General features: G+C 47.6%; 4 protein-coding genes across 4 annotated transcripts; 2 read left to right on the top strand and 2 right to left on the bottom strand.

Moving 5' to 3' along the window:
• Positions 1-135: 135 nt before the first annotated feature.
• On the bottom strand, positions 136-1,443 carry PtA15_14A75 (uncharacterized protein; the record flags this gene model as incomplete). The annotated part of the gene is made up of 8 exons (XM_053163246.1): positions 136-195; positions 284-297; positions 416-521; positions 628-671; positions 787-811; positions 890-906; positions 1,010-1,104; positions 1,202-1,443. The coding sequence occupies 8 exons, from the start codon at positions 1,441-1,443 to the stop codon at positions 136-138; spliced, it is 603 nt and encodes a 200-aa protein (XP_053026749.1).
• A 1,517-nt stretch (positions 1,444-2,960) lies between these two features.
• Positions 2,961-4,035, bottom strand: PtA15_14A76 (uncharacterized protein; the record flags this gene model as incomplete). Its single annotated transcript, XM_053163247.1, has 6 exons — positions 2,961-3,108; positions 3,224-3,344; positions 3,444-3,520; positions 3,615-3,710; positions 3,826-3,893; positions 4,015-4,035. The coding sequence occupies 6 exons, from the start codon at positions 4,033-4,035 to the stop codon at positions 2,961-2,963; spliced, it is 531 nt and encodes a 176-aa protein (XP_053026750.1).
• Positions 4,036-4,867: 832 nt separating this feature from the next.
• PtA15_14A77 (uncharacterized protein) lies at positions 4,868-6,512 on the top strand (the record flags this gene model as incomplete). The annotated part of the gene is made up of 5 exons (XM_053163248.1): positions 4,868-5,010; positions 5,088-5,343; positions 5,419-5,436; positions 5,517-5,974; positions 6,056-6,512. 5 exons carry the CDS (start codon positions 4,868-4,870, stop codon positions 6,510-6,512), a joined length of 1,332 nt encoding a protein of 443 aa, XP_053026751.1.
• A 1,703-nt stretch (positions 6,513-8,215) lies between these two features.
• Positions 8,216-11,003, top strand: PtA15_14A78 (uncharacterized protein; the record flags this gene model as incomplete). The annotated part of the gene is made up of 11 exons (XM_053163249.1): positions 8,216-8,654; positions 8,730-8,888; positions 8,994-9,128; positions 9,193-9,558; positions 9,629-9,777; positions 9,854-9,984; positions 10,069-10,169; positions 10,263-10,301; positions 10,380-10,645; positions 10,717-10,758; positions 10,839-11,003. 11 exons carry the CDS (start codon positions 8,216-8,218, stop codon positions 11,001-11,003), a joined length of 1,992 nt encoding a protein of 663 aa, XP_053026752.1.
• Positions 11,004-16,032: the final 5,029 nt, after the last annotated feature.

Raw genomic sequence — 16,032 nt, forward strand, 5'->3', positions numbered from 1 at the left:
TCACAGTAGTTTGCATCTTCCTTGTGAATAAGTGCTCGGAGGAACCAATCATGGCATCGATAGTTATGTTTGGAGGTGGCCTCGAAAGTAACCCAGAAAATCGATGTCTGCGCACATGCCACCCTTCGGTGATATTCAATACTTCGGATTCATCTTGTCGTCCGCAGGCTTCGATTCGTTGAATTTGATACTGATCTGTTGTTTAATGATCACCAAAAGGAAAAAAGTTATGCAGTCAAAAAACACTTCCACGTGAACAAAACTATGGAAAAGCGCATCTGACCGAGTTCACGCAATCTGGAAAAGAGGCGGCGCGTGAAAATGAGTTGGAGTGAGTGAGTCGCCATCAGCAACCCGGTGATGATAAGGAACACTTCCTCGAAGGAAAGAGATAAATAAAACAAGATGAGCTCACGTCTTTCATCAGTTGGGTGGCCATACCCTTCGCCCTTGAAGACGTGCCCCAGATGACCGCCACAATTGGTGCAGGTGATTTCGGTTCGGACTCTACCGAAACTTCTCTAGAGGTTACAAAGGACGAGAGGCGTTGATCAGCGAGATGGACTTTGCCCTAGGAGTCGCGCTGAGCTGCAATCACTCATGTCTTTTCGCCGCCCTCTTACTTACGTCTTCGTGTCGACTGACCGCTCCTGGAAACGCGTCAAAGAAAGCTATGTGCTCAAAAGGAAGGTGAAGAATGGTTTGTTTTTGTGGAGCCGGATCGGATTGGTTACTACGCTTCTTGTATGCATACGTTCATGTGAAATCGCGAGCTGATGGACTGACCAGGCCATCCGCATCCACTCTCAAACTACGATCGATCCGCACAGAAAGGGAGCTCAATGTTAGGTCGTCGAACTAGTGGTTATGATTTTGATGGATAGATCACCTTGTGGTCATATCGATCTGAATAATAAAGCGTGCGTTTGTTTTTCTTTCAGGACTTTGATCATAACCCACTTAGGGAGTGTGATTTTCAATGAAAAGATGGGAATGCTGGAAGACTTACATAGTGGGGCAGCACATCCAGCGCACTCATAAATCCCATGGTCAGGCTGGTGCTTATTATATTCGCCTGTACCAGCCATCTCGGTGCCTTTTTTTCTATGTATACAGACGAGAAGGACAAATTTACTGGTTAATTTTATTGTTTCTTTGAGCAAGTTACTTGACGGGATTCATATTATGGTTTTGTTCTAACCTTAGTATTCTAAATTGTTCAGGGTCCAATTTGAGTCTCCATTCTTCTTCAGTTTTGGGCAACTTTGAATCTGTCATCATGCCCTTGTCGTAGTTCTGTTGGCGTGTTCCTAGATAGCTGGAGAGCGGGTGAGCGAGTTGTTGGCGTGGGTTGATGGAAGCTGGGCGTGGCTTGGCTAGAAGTAATAATAGGATGGTTGAGGTCGGAGTCCTGGTCAGATGTGCTGGCTTGAAGAGGTTCATCGATGGGTTTGCTCATTGCAAATTTGCTGTGAAGCCGAAAAACTGTTGCCCTAGTTGATGACGTAATCCACTGCCACCTTTGCCAAGCCTTGCCCCGTCAATCACTAAACTCTGTCGATCAGCAGCAGCTCCACCCAGTGTTAGAGTTAGGTATACACTTATGTGAAAACTAGGTTTCACCTTCTATGTACTTCCCCATATGTACATAGTTCCTAACCTAGTCGGTGACAGGTACCAACCTTAACTGTCACCGACGCGCACCTACAGTACCGGTTCTCACGTGCCCGGGATCCTCTCCCTTTCCTCACCGAGATTGGAGACCCGGGACCGACACGTGAGAGCTGACCCACCGCCGGACTGTATCGTGCAGGTTAGTCAGCTCACTTAGCAATGTACACCGAGATTGGAGACCCGGGACCGACACGTGAGAGCTGACCCACCGCCGGACTGTATCGTGCAGTTTCCGAGCCTTTATACCCAGCCCAACCAGGAAACAGTATCCATCCCACACCGTCCAAACAACCCCAGTCCAAGCGGGCCATGTTAGGAAACATCTCCAAGCAGATCACCGAGATCACTAAAATCAGGCAACCTATGGCCCTCGCATTCTACTCCTGGCCCCATTTATAAGACTACTATCATGCTTTCTGACAAGAAGGGATTCCTATCAGAGGCGCGCACCTTGAAATGCAAAATGAACCGAAGTATATATGAGGTGCCCCCAGCTGAGAGACCCGAGACGATAAAAATGAAACAATAAATTACGAGTCACATCTGAGCGCTCACCCCTACGGCTGAACATTTGTTTGCACTCCACGCGCACACACAGCTACCAGAATAAGCAAAACGCTGATGGTGGTATGCGTGGGGCCGAACCCGGTGTGGGCGGTTGACCCTTTCTCAACGCTGAAGGCCTCCAAACGCACTACATCTGCAGGCCTTATTCTTGCACAGTACTGACCGCGGTTCGGGCGACCCCAACCGGATGACTCGGGAGCCGCATGGCTAGTGCTCACAGCTGAAAACTCACTTGTACTCAGTTTCATGAACAAGGGAATGTGGGTTGATGAAGCCCCTTTCACTTGCGAATTCTGTATTCAAATTAGTGATGCTAACTGAGTGCTAGCTCCACTACGTCTCCGAGGGACTTATTTAAGCAGTATGGACTCCGCCCTTCTCGTGATGCAGGCGTGTCATTTAAGGAATCTATCCAGGAGGTTCTCTTCTGTTCAGCCTCGCGCACTGGAGGCCAGTCCAATCCACCTTCACTCGTCGTGTGCTGGGGCGGGGTTGGTTTGTCAATAGCAATTCAACCCGCCCTTAGTTTTCTGACGGTTTCAACAACTCACCTTAATCGTCATATAGGCGCTTGAGTTGTCTAGGGTGGCCCGGGAGTTATTATTATAATCCCCCAGTAGTTTACAATTGGTGAGTCATGATGGTAATTCCGAGTTTCGAGATGATCTTTAAGCAAAGAGGATGGAAGAGAAGACGGTGGCTGAGTGGTTATCCCCAGCTCAAAAGATTCCCAACATCATGAAGATCCGTCCCCAGGCCACAACATACAACCAAGCCAGCGCCTTGATCACGTCGTTGATAACTCGGATGAAGTTTGGCATGGGCAAACCGGACTGGGTCAGATCCGTCGGGAAATTGTCATGTTGTCTGCGCTTGCTCCGAAGGATGTGGCAGACGACAGAAGTGGATGCGTAAGAATTTCTAAGACATAAAAAGGTGATTATCTATTGAGAGATCAGTGTTATCATGAGCTTGTGCTGACCGATAAATTCGATACTTGTTATCTTCACAACTTTTCCGGAGTGCTAGTCGAACAATAAAATTACAGACGACGTTGGCCGACTGGATTGGCAACAACCGAATCCGAACCGATTGAGTAAGATCTATAAATGGACAGATGCATCACCAATAATTTATATTTAGGGATCCGAACAGTTCAAGTGTTGGGCCTTGTGCATTCTGCTTGGACATGAAGAACCCACCGATCGTTGCTTCTGTTTGTTCCTTGTTCACCATCACTTCGTGGATGTCAATCTTGATCCCGAACCCCAGCACTCTCCTGGCAATCAAGACAAGGACCAAGTACCAGTGTGTGTAAATAATTTACTTGAACAGCCATGCTCCATCTCACTCTGTCATTTTTTTTGACGTACGAGACTTGGTATGCCGCCTTGAGGTTTTGTCGGCCATTACGAGAGTAGATGGATGATAGGTTGAAGTAGATCAACTGCGCGTCTTCTGTAAAGTATCTGGGAAGATGCAAAGTTGATGAACAAAAGCCATTTTGCGTTTTGCATTGTGACGGGATCCAGTCTTCTTGCTTCAATTTCTGCATTCTAATGGGGCTGCTTGGTTGACATTTACCTATCTATGTTTGCAAAGACTTCAGAAGTGTGTTCAACTTCGGTGACGGAACGGACAACGTCTGCGAGCTGATTCCATGGGGGATTATTCAAAGTCAACGACCAAGAGACTTTCAACCTGCGATTTGTATTTTTGTTGTTGTTGTTGGTTATGGCACGAAATGTAGCCTTTTGAAGAATCCGGACATACCTCCTCGATAGGGTTGTCCATTCTGAGCACTTGGGGATTAGGTCTTGGGTCCCGGAATCAAAAATCGATCCCCCTTTACTTATATGTAGGATATGGGACAACGCACTGGTCGGGCTGCATACTCCGAATGGAACCCTGAGTTTTTAGATGAGCCTCAAGCCCCGAAGGTTTAGGAGTTCGAGTTCTGAAGATAACGATCTCCCAGATGATGCTTTGGGTCCGTCTCCGTGCAGTGTTCAGACCTGAACATCCCAGGAGAGTGATAACGAAATTCAGAACCGACAATCGAACGCTGTCAGGTTTATGACCATGCATATATATACATACATCTCTTTAGTGATAATCAATATTTCGGATTCATCTTGTCTTCCGCGGGCTTTGATTCGTTGAATTTGATGCTGATCTGCCATTTGAGGATCACCCAAAAAAATCAACAGTCAGAATGCATTTTGATTCATTTTCATTCACATGGATAAAACTGTGGGAGAGGGCATCTGACCGAGTTGGCACCATCTGGAAAACAAGGCGGCGCATCAAGAGGTTGGAGTCAGTGAATCGCAATGCTCGGCAATCCAGCGTGCTGATCAGGAACACTTTCTCGAAGGAAAGAGAGAAATCGACCTACGTCTTTTATCAGTTGAGTGGCAGCGGGGGGTGCTTGGATAGTTGGGTTTTCCTTCGGCGGGGGCTCACTCGAAATTTGCTGCCAAGCTGAAAATGCTGGATGAAAAATAGTTGATGACGTCATCCTGCCCGTCACAGCAATCACTGTCGATCACACAGCACCCCAGGGCCCAAACTTCAACCACCCAGCTCAACACAACACAACATCCATCCCAGACCCACACCGTCCATGTCGCCCCTCAGCCCAGTCCCATCCAGCAAACAGCCCCAGTCCAAGCGGGCCATGCTGGGAAGCGTCTTCAACCAGATCACCGAGATCACCAACATCAACAACTTGCGGCAGTTTCAGGCAACCTATGACCCTCGCCAGGCGTAAGCACTACATGCCAGTCTTTCCCCTGACAGAAGCACTGAGACGCCATCTTTCCGTAATACATCCTTGTATCCAGTCCAGAAACTCTCAAGCTGCAACTGCTCATCAAGGCACAAAAGAGTCTCGTAGTTGATTCCGAAACTATAGCCCGAGACTCGCACTTGGTCTCCAAACAGCTCTATCTCTGGGCCTGCGAACAGCCTGACCAAGCACTCAAGGACGTCGGCGATCGATTGGCGTACATGAACTACCAAGTCGGAGACCTCCAACAACAGTGTTCTAAAACCTTGGAAAAGTCTAGAACCGATCTGAAAGAGATTCGAAACTTGGAGGTACGTCTGAGTTCACTGGTTTACTTCGATCATGCACACATACCCATCTCATCTTTGGAATCCAACGTTTCTCAGAATGAGTTGCTTAAACTGGTCAGTAATCCGGTTTTCCTTGAAGAGCCAGCAAAATATGTATCACGACTGAGATTCCTGCTTGCTATCTTGTACTGTAGCGCGATCGAGAAAAGGCGCTACAAACCCAAATTAATAAGCAGCTACAAGATCCACGACAGAAGCCAGACACGAGCGAGAGAATCAGCTCCATGACGGCCGAACACGCCACAGTAGTCAACAAGGTGAAAGAGACCGAAGCGATGATTCCAGCCCACAAGCGACGATTGATCAAGAGCTCTTATCGAACCCAATTTGAGGCGCTGCGTGAGCTGGGCGATAAGCTGATGATCATCAGCCAGTTCGGCGACCTCTTGCTCGACGAACTCCCAGAGGACCCTCATCTCCAATACACTGGCGAGGACCGCACTGCTCAGATCAAGGGCGCAGCTTCTCAAACCCTGTCGGACTACCATGGCCCCGTATTCTCAACACCTAATAATCATCTTGCTAATTTTCAGCTCGATAGCTCTTCTCAGGTGGCCGGGGGTTCATCCTCACTGCATCGTGCAGACACTCGGTTGGTAGCCAACTCATGACTCTCTAGCTCTGCACAGGGCATTCTCTCACATGATATTGCTTTCACCTGTTGGATATATAGATTGTTTGGTGAAACTCATCCGCATGTGCTAGCTGACGTCGCGAACGATTCGCATGGAGCTTCGAATATTGGATCCTCTAGTGCTCACTCGACAAGGCCAGGCAGCAGCACGACGACAGCAGGGATCCTACCGGTGAACCACCAGCCCGCCTCCGTCCCGTCGTCCCAGCCGCCCAAGTTACCCAACAGACCTTCGCCCGCGTTCGCGGAGAGCAGCAGCCAAGCAGGAGGCAGTGGGGGCGAGAAAAATCACGCTTTCTACCCGGCGCCTGAGCTCGAACACGGCCAGCCGACCATCGCTGAGGTCGGCGCGCATGTCCCGACGACCACCAATGGCCCGGCCCAGGGTGTCCTCCACCCTCCACATTCCCATCATCATCAGGACCAACAGCAACACCAGCCTCAAGACCCGGAACAACCACCTGCTTACAGCCCTGTCCCGCCTGAGAAGCCTTGACCGCCCCACTTTCAATTTCCTGCCTATGGATTATTATTATTTTCACTCGCCCTGTATGCTTGTACTTATGCTCAATTTCCACGGTGTTTTCCTCCCCCCCCCCCCACATCTCCAGCTTCAAATCCATTTTCGGTTGATTAATTTACTGCCAAGTAGACATACAGGCTACACCAACACGAACTGTGTCAGAACTGCAAAGTAGTCCAAAATAGCTGTCTAGTCACTATGCAATGCGCATCGGGGCTTGACTTAAGTCTACATATTGAAACAACTGTTCCCGAAATGACTCTTGGTTAGATTTTCCAGAGCTGGATATGCCCGAAAACCAGCAAAAGTTCTCCAGACGTTCATCTTTCTCTGCCATGAGGTTCAACTGTGTAACCGGATCTGCAGAAGTTCCGCAGTTCTTGGCAAATCCAGCTCTGGCCCCAAGAGTCCAAGAGTTTTGAGTCTGACTCGTGAGCTGTAAAACAAAGGCTTCAATACATGTCAGCTGGAGGCCGTTTGCCAAGACCTTGACCAAAGCTGACCACGGGTAGATCGGCAGGGATACAACCTCAATCACCGGGAGGGTTCACAGAGGCTGAACAGAGACGTGGAGCGAGAGAGATTTCTGCCAGTCAAGTTTGTATGACCTTTAGAGATGCCTCCGCGTCGTTGGGGTTGTTATCCTCCCGTCTGATTTCTCGTGCACCAGCCCACAGGTTCAAGAAGTCTTTGATCAGACCTCATTTGGCGGCGATCTTCTGATACAGACATGTAGACGCAATCATTCAACTTTCAATCGCAAAAGGCGTGGGCCTTGCTTCAGGCTCTCACGTTAAAATTATGGCCTGCACCAAGTGAAAGTCTCGATGATATCATGGGATCGAGGCAGCTTACAGCTGAGCCTGCAAGCATGAGACTATTTTGCATGAACGAGCCTCTTGATGTCAATGGTGAGAACATTCCATTCACATGGGACGTGTCGGGATCCTCAAAGCGGTCACCTCCTTGCTCCTCGTCTCTCGGTAACAGAGCCCCAGTCACGCGTTGCCTTGGTGAATGGGCGGAAGGCCCCGTCGAAACACCACGTTGGCTCGAGTGCTCCTCGCGAGTCGGTAGCAAGCGAAGCAAGTCACCCGGCCTCAACTCAGCAGAATTCTTAGGAACACAAAGATTAGTCACCAAACCGTTCCTGACTCACTTTGCAGCGAGTGCAGGCCGCAGGCCATATCCTGCGGAGCCGGTTGCTTGCAAGCTGCAGAGGCATCCCTCACAACAACGACCACTGATCCCTTTCGGATCGGCCTAGGGTATTGCCTATTTGAATCTGCGAAACTTAATAGCGGAGTGTACACCGCAACCGTACAGGTATACTTAAAAGCGCTGTTGTCTGGTGGAGAAGTGTATATGTACACATGTCCAGACATCAGTCACCATTCCCGGATTTTCTGCCCACCTCGCTACCCAAGTTCACTCACTGAAGATCTGGCAAGGCTCTGCTATATAGCAGTGGGAAGCGGACATTAGCGCTTCCAGCGGCCTGAATCATCACCCCACGGACTCCTCAAGGCCCATCATCCCTCACACTTCACACCTTCTCAAAGCAATATCCAAAAGTATCCTAACCAGAAAAAAGAGTGCTTTCGTTATCAATATTCCGCAGGATTTTGCCTTTCTTTAGGACCAGGCTTTTATCATTTACGAATACGAATCCAGAGATGTTCTTTTCCATCCCAATCCTCTTATCTTGCTTTACGATACACTATCGCGGTTCTTGGAGCGTCGCTGCAGCTTCAGATTGTCCGGCACCAGCGCCTTATAAACTCAAAACTCCTCCGCTTACGACTGATTGGACTACAAAAGTAGGCGCATCACCATGGCCCGAATACTCTCGCCCCTTGCTCAGAAGGCAGCATTGGATCAATCTTAACGGGCCCTGGCAATTCAAACCAGCCAAGGACAGCCAAGAAATTCAAAACCCACCCTACGGCGGATGTGGCTTCGATAGTGAAATTCTGGTTCCTTTCCCGATGGAAAGTGGGTTAAGCGGGATCATGGAAAATCACATGTATAGTTGGTATCGTAGAACTTTTGTTATTCCTCGGGACTGGTCGGGTAAAAGTGTTTTGGTGAATTTCGGTGCGGTGGACTATGAAGGTGATTAGAAGACGCGCTTACTACAAAATGTTTCAAGCAAGATGAGTTGATAAAATTGCTATCGCCCACCTCCAGCCACGATTTTTGTGAACGGAAAATCGGTCGGATTCCACAGAGGAGGATATTTCAAATTCTCATTGGACTTGACCGACGCGCTCAAAGGACCGGGTCAAGAAAACGAGCTGTTGGTATTTGTATATGACCCGACCGATTCCAAAGATACCTTGATCCCCCGTAAGTTTCTTTTCTTCGTGATGATACCACGCGTGCCCCCGTTTCCTTGGCATGTCTACTTGCCCGAGCTGAAGAGCTAACAATTATTTATTACCCTCAATACAGTTGGCAAGCAAGTTTTGAAGCCAGACCACATATTTTATACCCCTAGTAGCGGGATATGGCAAACCGTCTTTCTTGAACCGGTTCCTAAGGAACACATTATAGATGTTCAGACTACCGCTCACGCGGATGGAACCGGTGCGTAATTTTGAGCTAGATTGCTCTGCGTGGTTAGCTTTCCTCACGCGATGCACTTTATTAGCAAAAATAACGGTTTCCACCTCGAACAAGGCTTCCAATTCGGAATTAAAGATCACTCTGTACAGTCCAACTATTTCTTCCGCGGATTCGCCTCTATATCCGGATTCTCTGGGTACCCCTCTCCAGCAGCTTCAAGCAACTGCCAACACTGCCGTCACTTTCACCGTGTCTTCTCCTCAGCTGTGGTCTCCCACAAAGCCAAATCTGTATCACTTTCAAATAGAATTAGGACAAGACGTGGTACGAAGTTACTTGGGTTTCCGGACGATCGAAAAGAAAAAAGACAGCAATGGAATCGTCCGCCCTTTCCTAAACGGAGAATTCGTCTTTCAGCTGGGCACGCTGGACCAGGGATTCTGGCCCGATGGTCAGCAATCTTAAGATGGGACAGGCTTAGGGTGATTCACTGATAGTCGAATTTCTGCTTTCTCCAACAGGTCTTCACACTGCTCCAACATATGAAGCTATGCAGTATGATCTGAAGGCATTAAAGAGTTTAGGCTTCAACATGGTTCGAAAGCACATAAAAATTGAACCGGATCTGTACTATTACGCTTGCGACCGGATGGGCTTGTTGGTTTGGCAAGTGAGTTAAGCCTGCTAGTGCTAGAGTTCAGGCCGTAGCTTCAATTGACAAGCCCCTCCCCCCGTAAACGAATCAGGATATGCCCTCCATGAACCCCCATTTGCCATGGCCGACACCGGAGCAGCAAACCGAGTTTGTCCGACAGATGATGTTGATGATCACAACACATTGGAGTTTCCCATCAATAATCACTTGGGTACTTTACAAGTGGGTTTCTTCCTCCCTCAATACCACACATCTGTGACACTGAAACCGCAACTCACGCGTTTCCATCATTTCCTTACTTTCCAGTGAAGGATGGGGACAATTCAAATCGTCTGAAATTGAACTCACGCCAAAGGTCAAAGAGCTGGACCCAACCCGCACGGTTCTGTCGGTCTCAGGTTGGAGAGGTACGCCGGAGAAGTCATTCAAAGCGTTTCTTCTCCCAGATGCTTTTAACTCACGTGTAGTTTAAATTTGTGTTTTTGAATTCCTGACTCCAGACTCCGGCGCCGGTGACTTTCACGATAACCATCACTATCGTAAGCTATATCATTTGTGAATATCACATTTGAGCAAGGGAGTAGAACTCTGAGTCGTTCCCTTTTTCCTTCTTGCAGCATACCCACAGTGCGGAACACCCTTCTATTCTCTGCCCTCGACACCCTACGATCCAGCAAGGATAGCCGTACAGGGAGAATTCGGCGGAATTGGACACATCCCCGATCGCCGAAATCTTTGGAACGTGCAAAGTCAGATTGATACGCTGAATCAAACTTACGAAGTCGCATCCAGCATCGAAATTTGGAACTACAGAGCCATTCGCTTTGTGGAAGACCTGAGGGATCAAGCACAACTCTTCAGCTGTAGTGGTGGCGTATTCACAGTTAGTATTACGAACGATCTAGCAGATTGAATAAATATTCTGACGACACCTCTGGATTTTCTCACCTGTAGCAAACCACCGACGTTGAGGCAGAGACCAACGGATTACTCACCGTAAGCATACTTCAGCTCGGCGGATCCTGTTTTGAATCGGCTGCAATGGAACAGAAGCTGAAGTTTAAAGTTCAATCCAGTACGATCGCAGGATTCTCCGACCCGATCTTGAAAAATGGCAGAAGCTCACCTCAGAAATTTATGCTGCTCCACACAAAGCGAGTCCATTAGTACACCAAAAACAAAGTCTATCTACTTCCCAATTACCCTTGCCAACTAAGCATGACATCAGTAACCGAAAGTAAATTAGAAGGGGGATCAAAAATTTCAAATTTCGACTGTACACACTAAACAGACCATATACCTTCCACCCCACTACTCACAGAAAATCATTCGCGGACAATTGATTACTAGATACCCAATGTTATACCCAATCAGCGGCTCCATTCCGCTCCATTATCTTGCCTTGGTTTCCTTTGGCTTGTCTTCTCAAAATGTTACCTTAAATGTCTATACAACTTTAAGAGTCATGTAGGAATGAAAATGACAGAACCATGAAAAATAGATAAAGAGAGATGGCCAGCCTCGAAGGTGCTGAGCTAGTTCATCCACACGCCCAAGGCTACAACCTATAGCCAGGTGATTGGCTAGACTCGTTTGGGATATCATCCCTAAGAAGTACTCTAGCCGCGCGCGGACTTCGCTCCGCTTTGGTTAGAAGGTACTCTCTTTGCTTAGAGGATCTAGCTGTCGCGTCGCTAAGATCATTTGATTTAGCTGACGAAGAGTTTCACCGATATCTTCCTGATCCTTAGGTAATAGGAAGCTGACCTTCTATTCTGTTTGGCGTAACCTCTGCGCTCCTGTCAGAAAACTGGTTAACCTTTGCTTGAAATTTGTTCATCATATCTTTTCACCAGCCAGTAAGTAGTCTTTCCCTCCAGATGAGGCATTTGAGCCCACGGGAAGTCCTCCAATGCCGCGGGACAAAAGCCGCCCTTGGCTTCTCCTTTTGGCAGTTTTCGCTGCTTTTTGGCAGTTCTTGTTGTTTTTTGGCAGTTCTGGCTGCTTTTTTGGCCCTGCTCACATCATGAGCCCAAGTGCTGTGACATGTGGAATATCGTTGACACTCAGGGACATCCCCTTGCAGGCCGCTGAAGGCGAATCACCCCCCAAACCATCGGAATTCTGTTTCGACTGCGAGTCGATCACCGGACAACGCAAGGAGGATACATATACAGACAATTGGGTTGTCAAGCATCCATTCTGGCCTTTTGGCTTAGATCAAGTGTAGTATCTGTTCTTATCAGTGTAATTACTGGTATTGGTTCATCGAACCAATCAATTAATTACTCTTATCTTTGCAATGCCCTCTGGCACAACCCGGCTTGCCGGACTGTCAGAGACGATGGCCTTGGGCTCACACTACTCCCTTGTGCTGTCAGGCAATAACCTTTTTTTGGCGATTGCTTTTTCTCCCAAAGTATTCAAGAAACATCCTTGTTTCTTCACTATCAGGGGAAAAGAAAACACCTGCACCAAACAACTCCTGTAAGCCAATTTAGTTGTCCCTTGTTTGAAGGCGCGAGCAATCCTCCGAAGAGGGTGACTTATGACCTACCTTGCAAGGTAGTAGGCAAAGGAAGTCGATTTTGGGCAGTTTTCATCGTTCCTTCTGCAGCAGCTACACAATTGCATTGGAAGTCAATTGAACTAGCCCATGAGATGCACAAGGGGCATGGCTCGGTGCTCGTATTTTTTTGGGTATTTGTGGTGCTTGAATCTGATTTTTAAAAAATCACCAAAGAACTATTTGAACTATACCTTCAAGAACCCATGTTTTTTGTTTGTTTGTTTGTTTAGGGATTCAAAGGGGATTCGGAAGGTATGTAGTCACACAGAGGAAGGCCGGAAATTGTCCCTACTTTATTTCTGATAACTTCATGTGCCTGAGTGAGATATGCATAAAGAGATATATACACCACAGGAGCACTTTCGGTGCCTTCGAAGTTCGGGCCGAGAACCCGACATCAAACATTTTCCAACGCCAACCTGACAAAAAGGTCGGGCTGCCGTGGTTCTGCTCGTCATGCCACAGTCGGTGTGACTTGATGGTCATGGCATACAGTCAAACTTGCGGTGGGCGGCCACCGGTTGGGTTGACCATCCCATACTTTGGACAAGCCGCCCGGCGGCTGAACTCTGTGTCTGCCGGCACCACGACTGCCAAGGGTCCCAAAGTCAACCTGCCGGCGGTTGACCATCAATACATGTCGTCAGCTTGACCCTTAGGCTGCCTGGCAATTGACCAGCAAGCCAACCCTTGCAGACCTAGCAACCTGGCCATCCTGACGGTCAGGCTGCCTCTGGTCAAATGTTAGAATTGGAAGCTCGCCGAGAGATAGGATCGAAAGGGCTGTCTGATCAAATGTTGGGGGGCAGCTCACGGATATCGGATGCAGAGGTGGCCGGATCCTGGGCGCCATGGCTCGAACTTAAATAAGTCCCAAGACTTCGGGCCCCCGCAAACTTAACTACACGGCGGACGCAAAACTCCAAAGTATCTCCGAAAGTATTTCGGAGAGCCTCCAAAGTACCCGCCAGCAGCAGCGGACGGTCGGCACTTGGTCAAAATATCTGACGAAGTTCCTCCGAAGTAAGATTTCAATGGAACTTCGAATGTCCTTTGGAGAGCCTTCGGAGGAAAACCTTCCTCCAAAGGCTCTCCAAAGGACATTCGAAGTTCCTTCGGCAGGATGGACTTTGGAGTAAGGGTGAGATGTCAGATAATAAGGTTTTATCCGGTCCAACCCGGTGGTCGGACGGATATTTCTGTCACCTTCAAATGTCATTTGAAGTTTTTGCCCCACCTTCGGAAAATCTTTTCTTCAAAGATCATCCAAAGGACCACAACTTCGGAGGTCCTCCAAATGAAAACCCTCACTTCAAAGGTTTTTTGGCAAAAAACCTTAAAAGTGCTTCCGCCGTGTAAGTCCGAAGGTGGGGGTGCGAAGCGCCTCCACCGGAGGGCCTTATGCGGTATCGGTGATTTAGGACTGAGAGCAAAGGCCAAAAACGCTGATTTTGACAAATGTTCCCATAGCTCCTTCACCTCCGAGGATCCCAACAATGTTTCTGGATCAGATGAATTATCAACATCTTGTCTAATTTTTGATGTATCAATATCATCATGAGTCCTCCTGCCTCACTCACAATGATCCATCAGAGATGGTGGATGACAAAAGCCAACCCAGAGACTGTTAAAATAGCATTTTTAGTGCAAATCCATACACTTGCCTCGAGGAAAAAAAAATGACAGGTATCCAGGACTCACTGCTCTGACAGATCTGAGAATGTCACAAAGCTGCAGGATGCGTGTGGGAACATGCATTTTTGGCCATTCACTCCAAATCCCGAGGGAGCCAGTTGGAAAAACAGTGATCAATCATCTGTTCTAGCCAGGACAAGTTTTTTTGTGTTTACATCCCCTGTATCTCAAGTTTGGCAAGGAGAAAAATACACCAGAAGGTGGCTGGAGATAGCCACGCTTCTGATGAGTCTTAGTGAAAATGTATGGGGTGATCACAAAAACACACCACCATAAGGGACCTTAGCACAAAAAGGCAGGGATTTGGGGCATAATTCTCAGGCCAAAATCACCTGTAAGGCATAAATCCCTCCCAGAGGGAGGCCTTTGGCCTCCCCGGGGAGGGACTTAGTAAGTTAGGGGCCCCCGGGGGGTAGGCTGAACTCGTGAAGCAAGGCTCCGTCAGGAGGGACTTCACCGTACCTCCCCAAACTGGCACAGCAAGAATCTAACTTGAATTATTTTTTCAATGATCAATGCTCACAATGGTGTAACCATTACAATACATTGAGCGTATTGGGTAAACATTTTTCATTGAAGATGCATACATACATGTCCAATTTTTTGTTTGGGGGTTGATTCATTGACTTCCAAATGTCTTGGACGTCCGTGCAACCAGATCAAGACGTCAGCCCCAGGCCCCCATTACCAGAAATTGATCCGGCGGCTTTTTGGGAGTCGGAACTCAAATTCCGCAACAATGTTAGGGAGTCGGGACTTTGATTTTGCAAAAAATGGCAAAAAGTGAAAAAAATTAATAACTCCTCACTGCAGCGCCCAAACCCCCCAAACATTTTACAGCGGTCAGAGAACCCCCTAGAGGGAAAATGTGGAGCTTTGAGGCATTAGCACAGACTAAGAAAGGGGTGCACAATGGTGGGTCTAATTTGGCGGATTTCCTTAGTGGAAAACTACCAGTCCTTAGCCAAAGTTCCCCAAAATGCTCCAAAAATTCACAGTACCAAGTTAAATACCTTATTGAATAATTGTTAGCTTCTTATAGGCAGTAAACCACTAACAGAAATAATTTCTGAGGGGGTGGTAGCTGTTGGTGGCTTTTGGTGACATTTGGTTAGTAGGTGCAAAGGAATAAACCTTGGTTGTAATATTCATGTATGATGCAACTTGAATGAAAAGAAAACACAAACTAAAAGTAAATAACTAAAAAAGATATAATAATGGGATACAACTAGTAGTGTGTAAAATGTTGCAAGAGCTTCCTCCCTACCGTACAATCAAAACAAGTAGAATACCTTTGCTCCCATCACAGAGCTTCAGGAGTAGCTTTTTGAACCAAATCCTTACAAATGAGCTGGGGAGCTGGAAAGAGGAAAGTGGTTTGGAGAACAAGGGGAAAAAAGTGATCATCAACAAGAGCAATGAAGATGGGTGGGTTATTGTTGGGGGGGGGGAATAAGGGAAGTATGTTTGAGGCCAGCCATTGGAGAAGAAAAAAATGGGTGTCTCAAACGCATTGGCCATCACATTGCCCATTTTTGGAAAAGACATCCACTTATTCCTACCCATGGTTCCTGGAGTTTCAGTAAGTTGGTTCACTACACTGTTGATATTGTGAAATAATTTGTGGTTGATAAACCATTGACGGCGTTTGTTGAGTTCATCAATCAATTCTTTCCGTATCTGCATATAATCTCCCTGTCCGCTTCCCAAAGCCCAAGCAACCACTCAATCCACAGTGTACATCTGCCTTGATGTTTAAGACCTTCAGGACACTTTGTTGAATTAAAATTGGAAGGGATGGAATGAACAAAGCAATTTCTGGAGGTTCTTTCTCAGGGGGGTTTTCAGGAGCAGTTTCAACTGGTGGTGGAGGGGTACTTCTGGTGTTGGATGGAGCCTGTTAGCTTTCTTGATTGGGCAGAATTTCCTCTTGGGTGCTGGTTGTTCTTCATCTTCAGAGACATCTTCCTGCTTTTTTGGTGGTGCGGGCTTTTCCTGGTGTTTTT

The sequence above is a fragment of the Puccinia triticina genome, chromosome 14A, assembly GCF_026914185.1.
Source record: "Puccinia triticina chromosome 14A, complete sequence".
NCBI lineage: Eukaryota > Fungi > Basidiomycota > Pucciniomycetes > Pucciniales > Pucciniaceae > Puccinia > Puccinia triticina.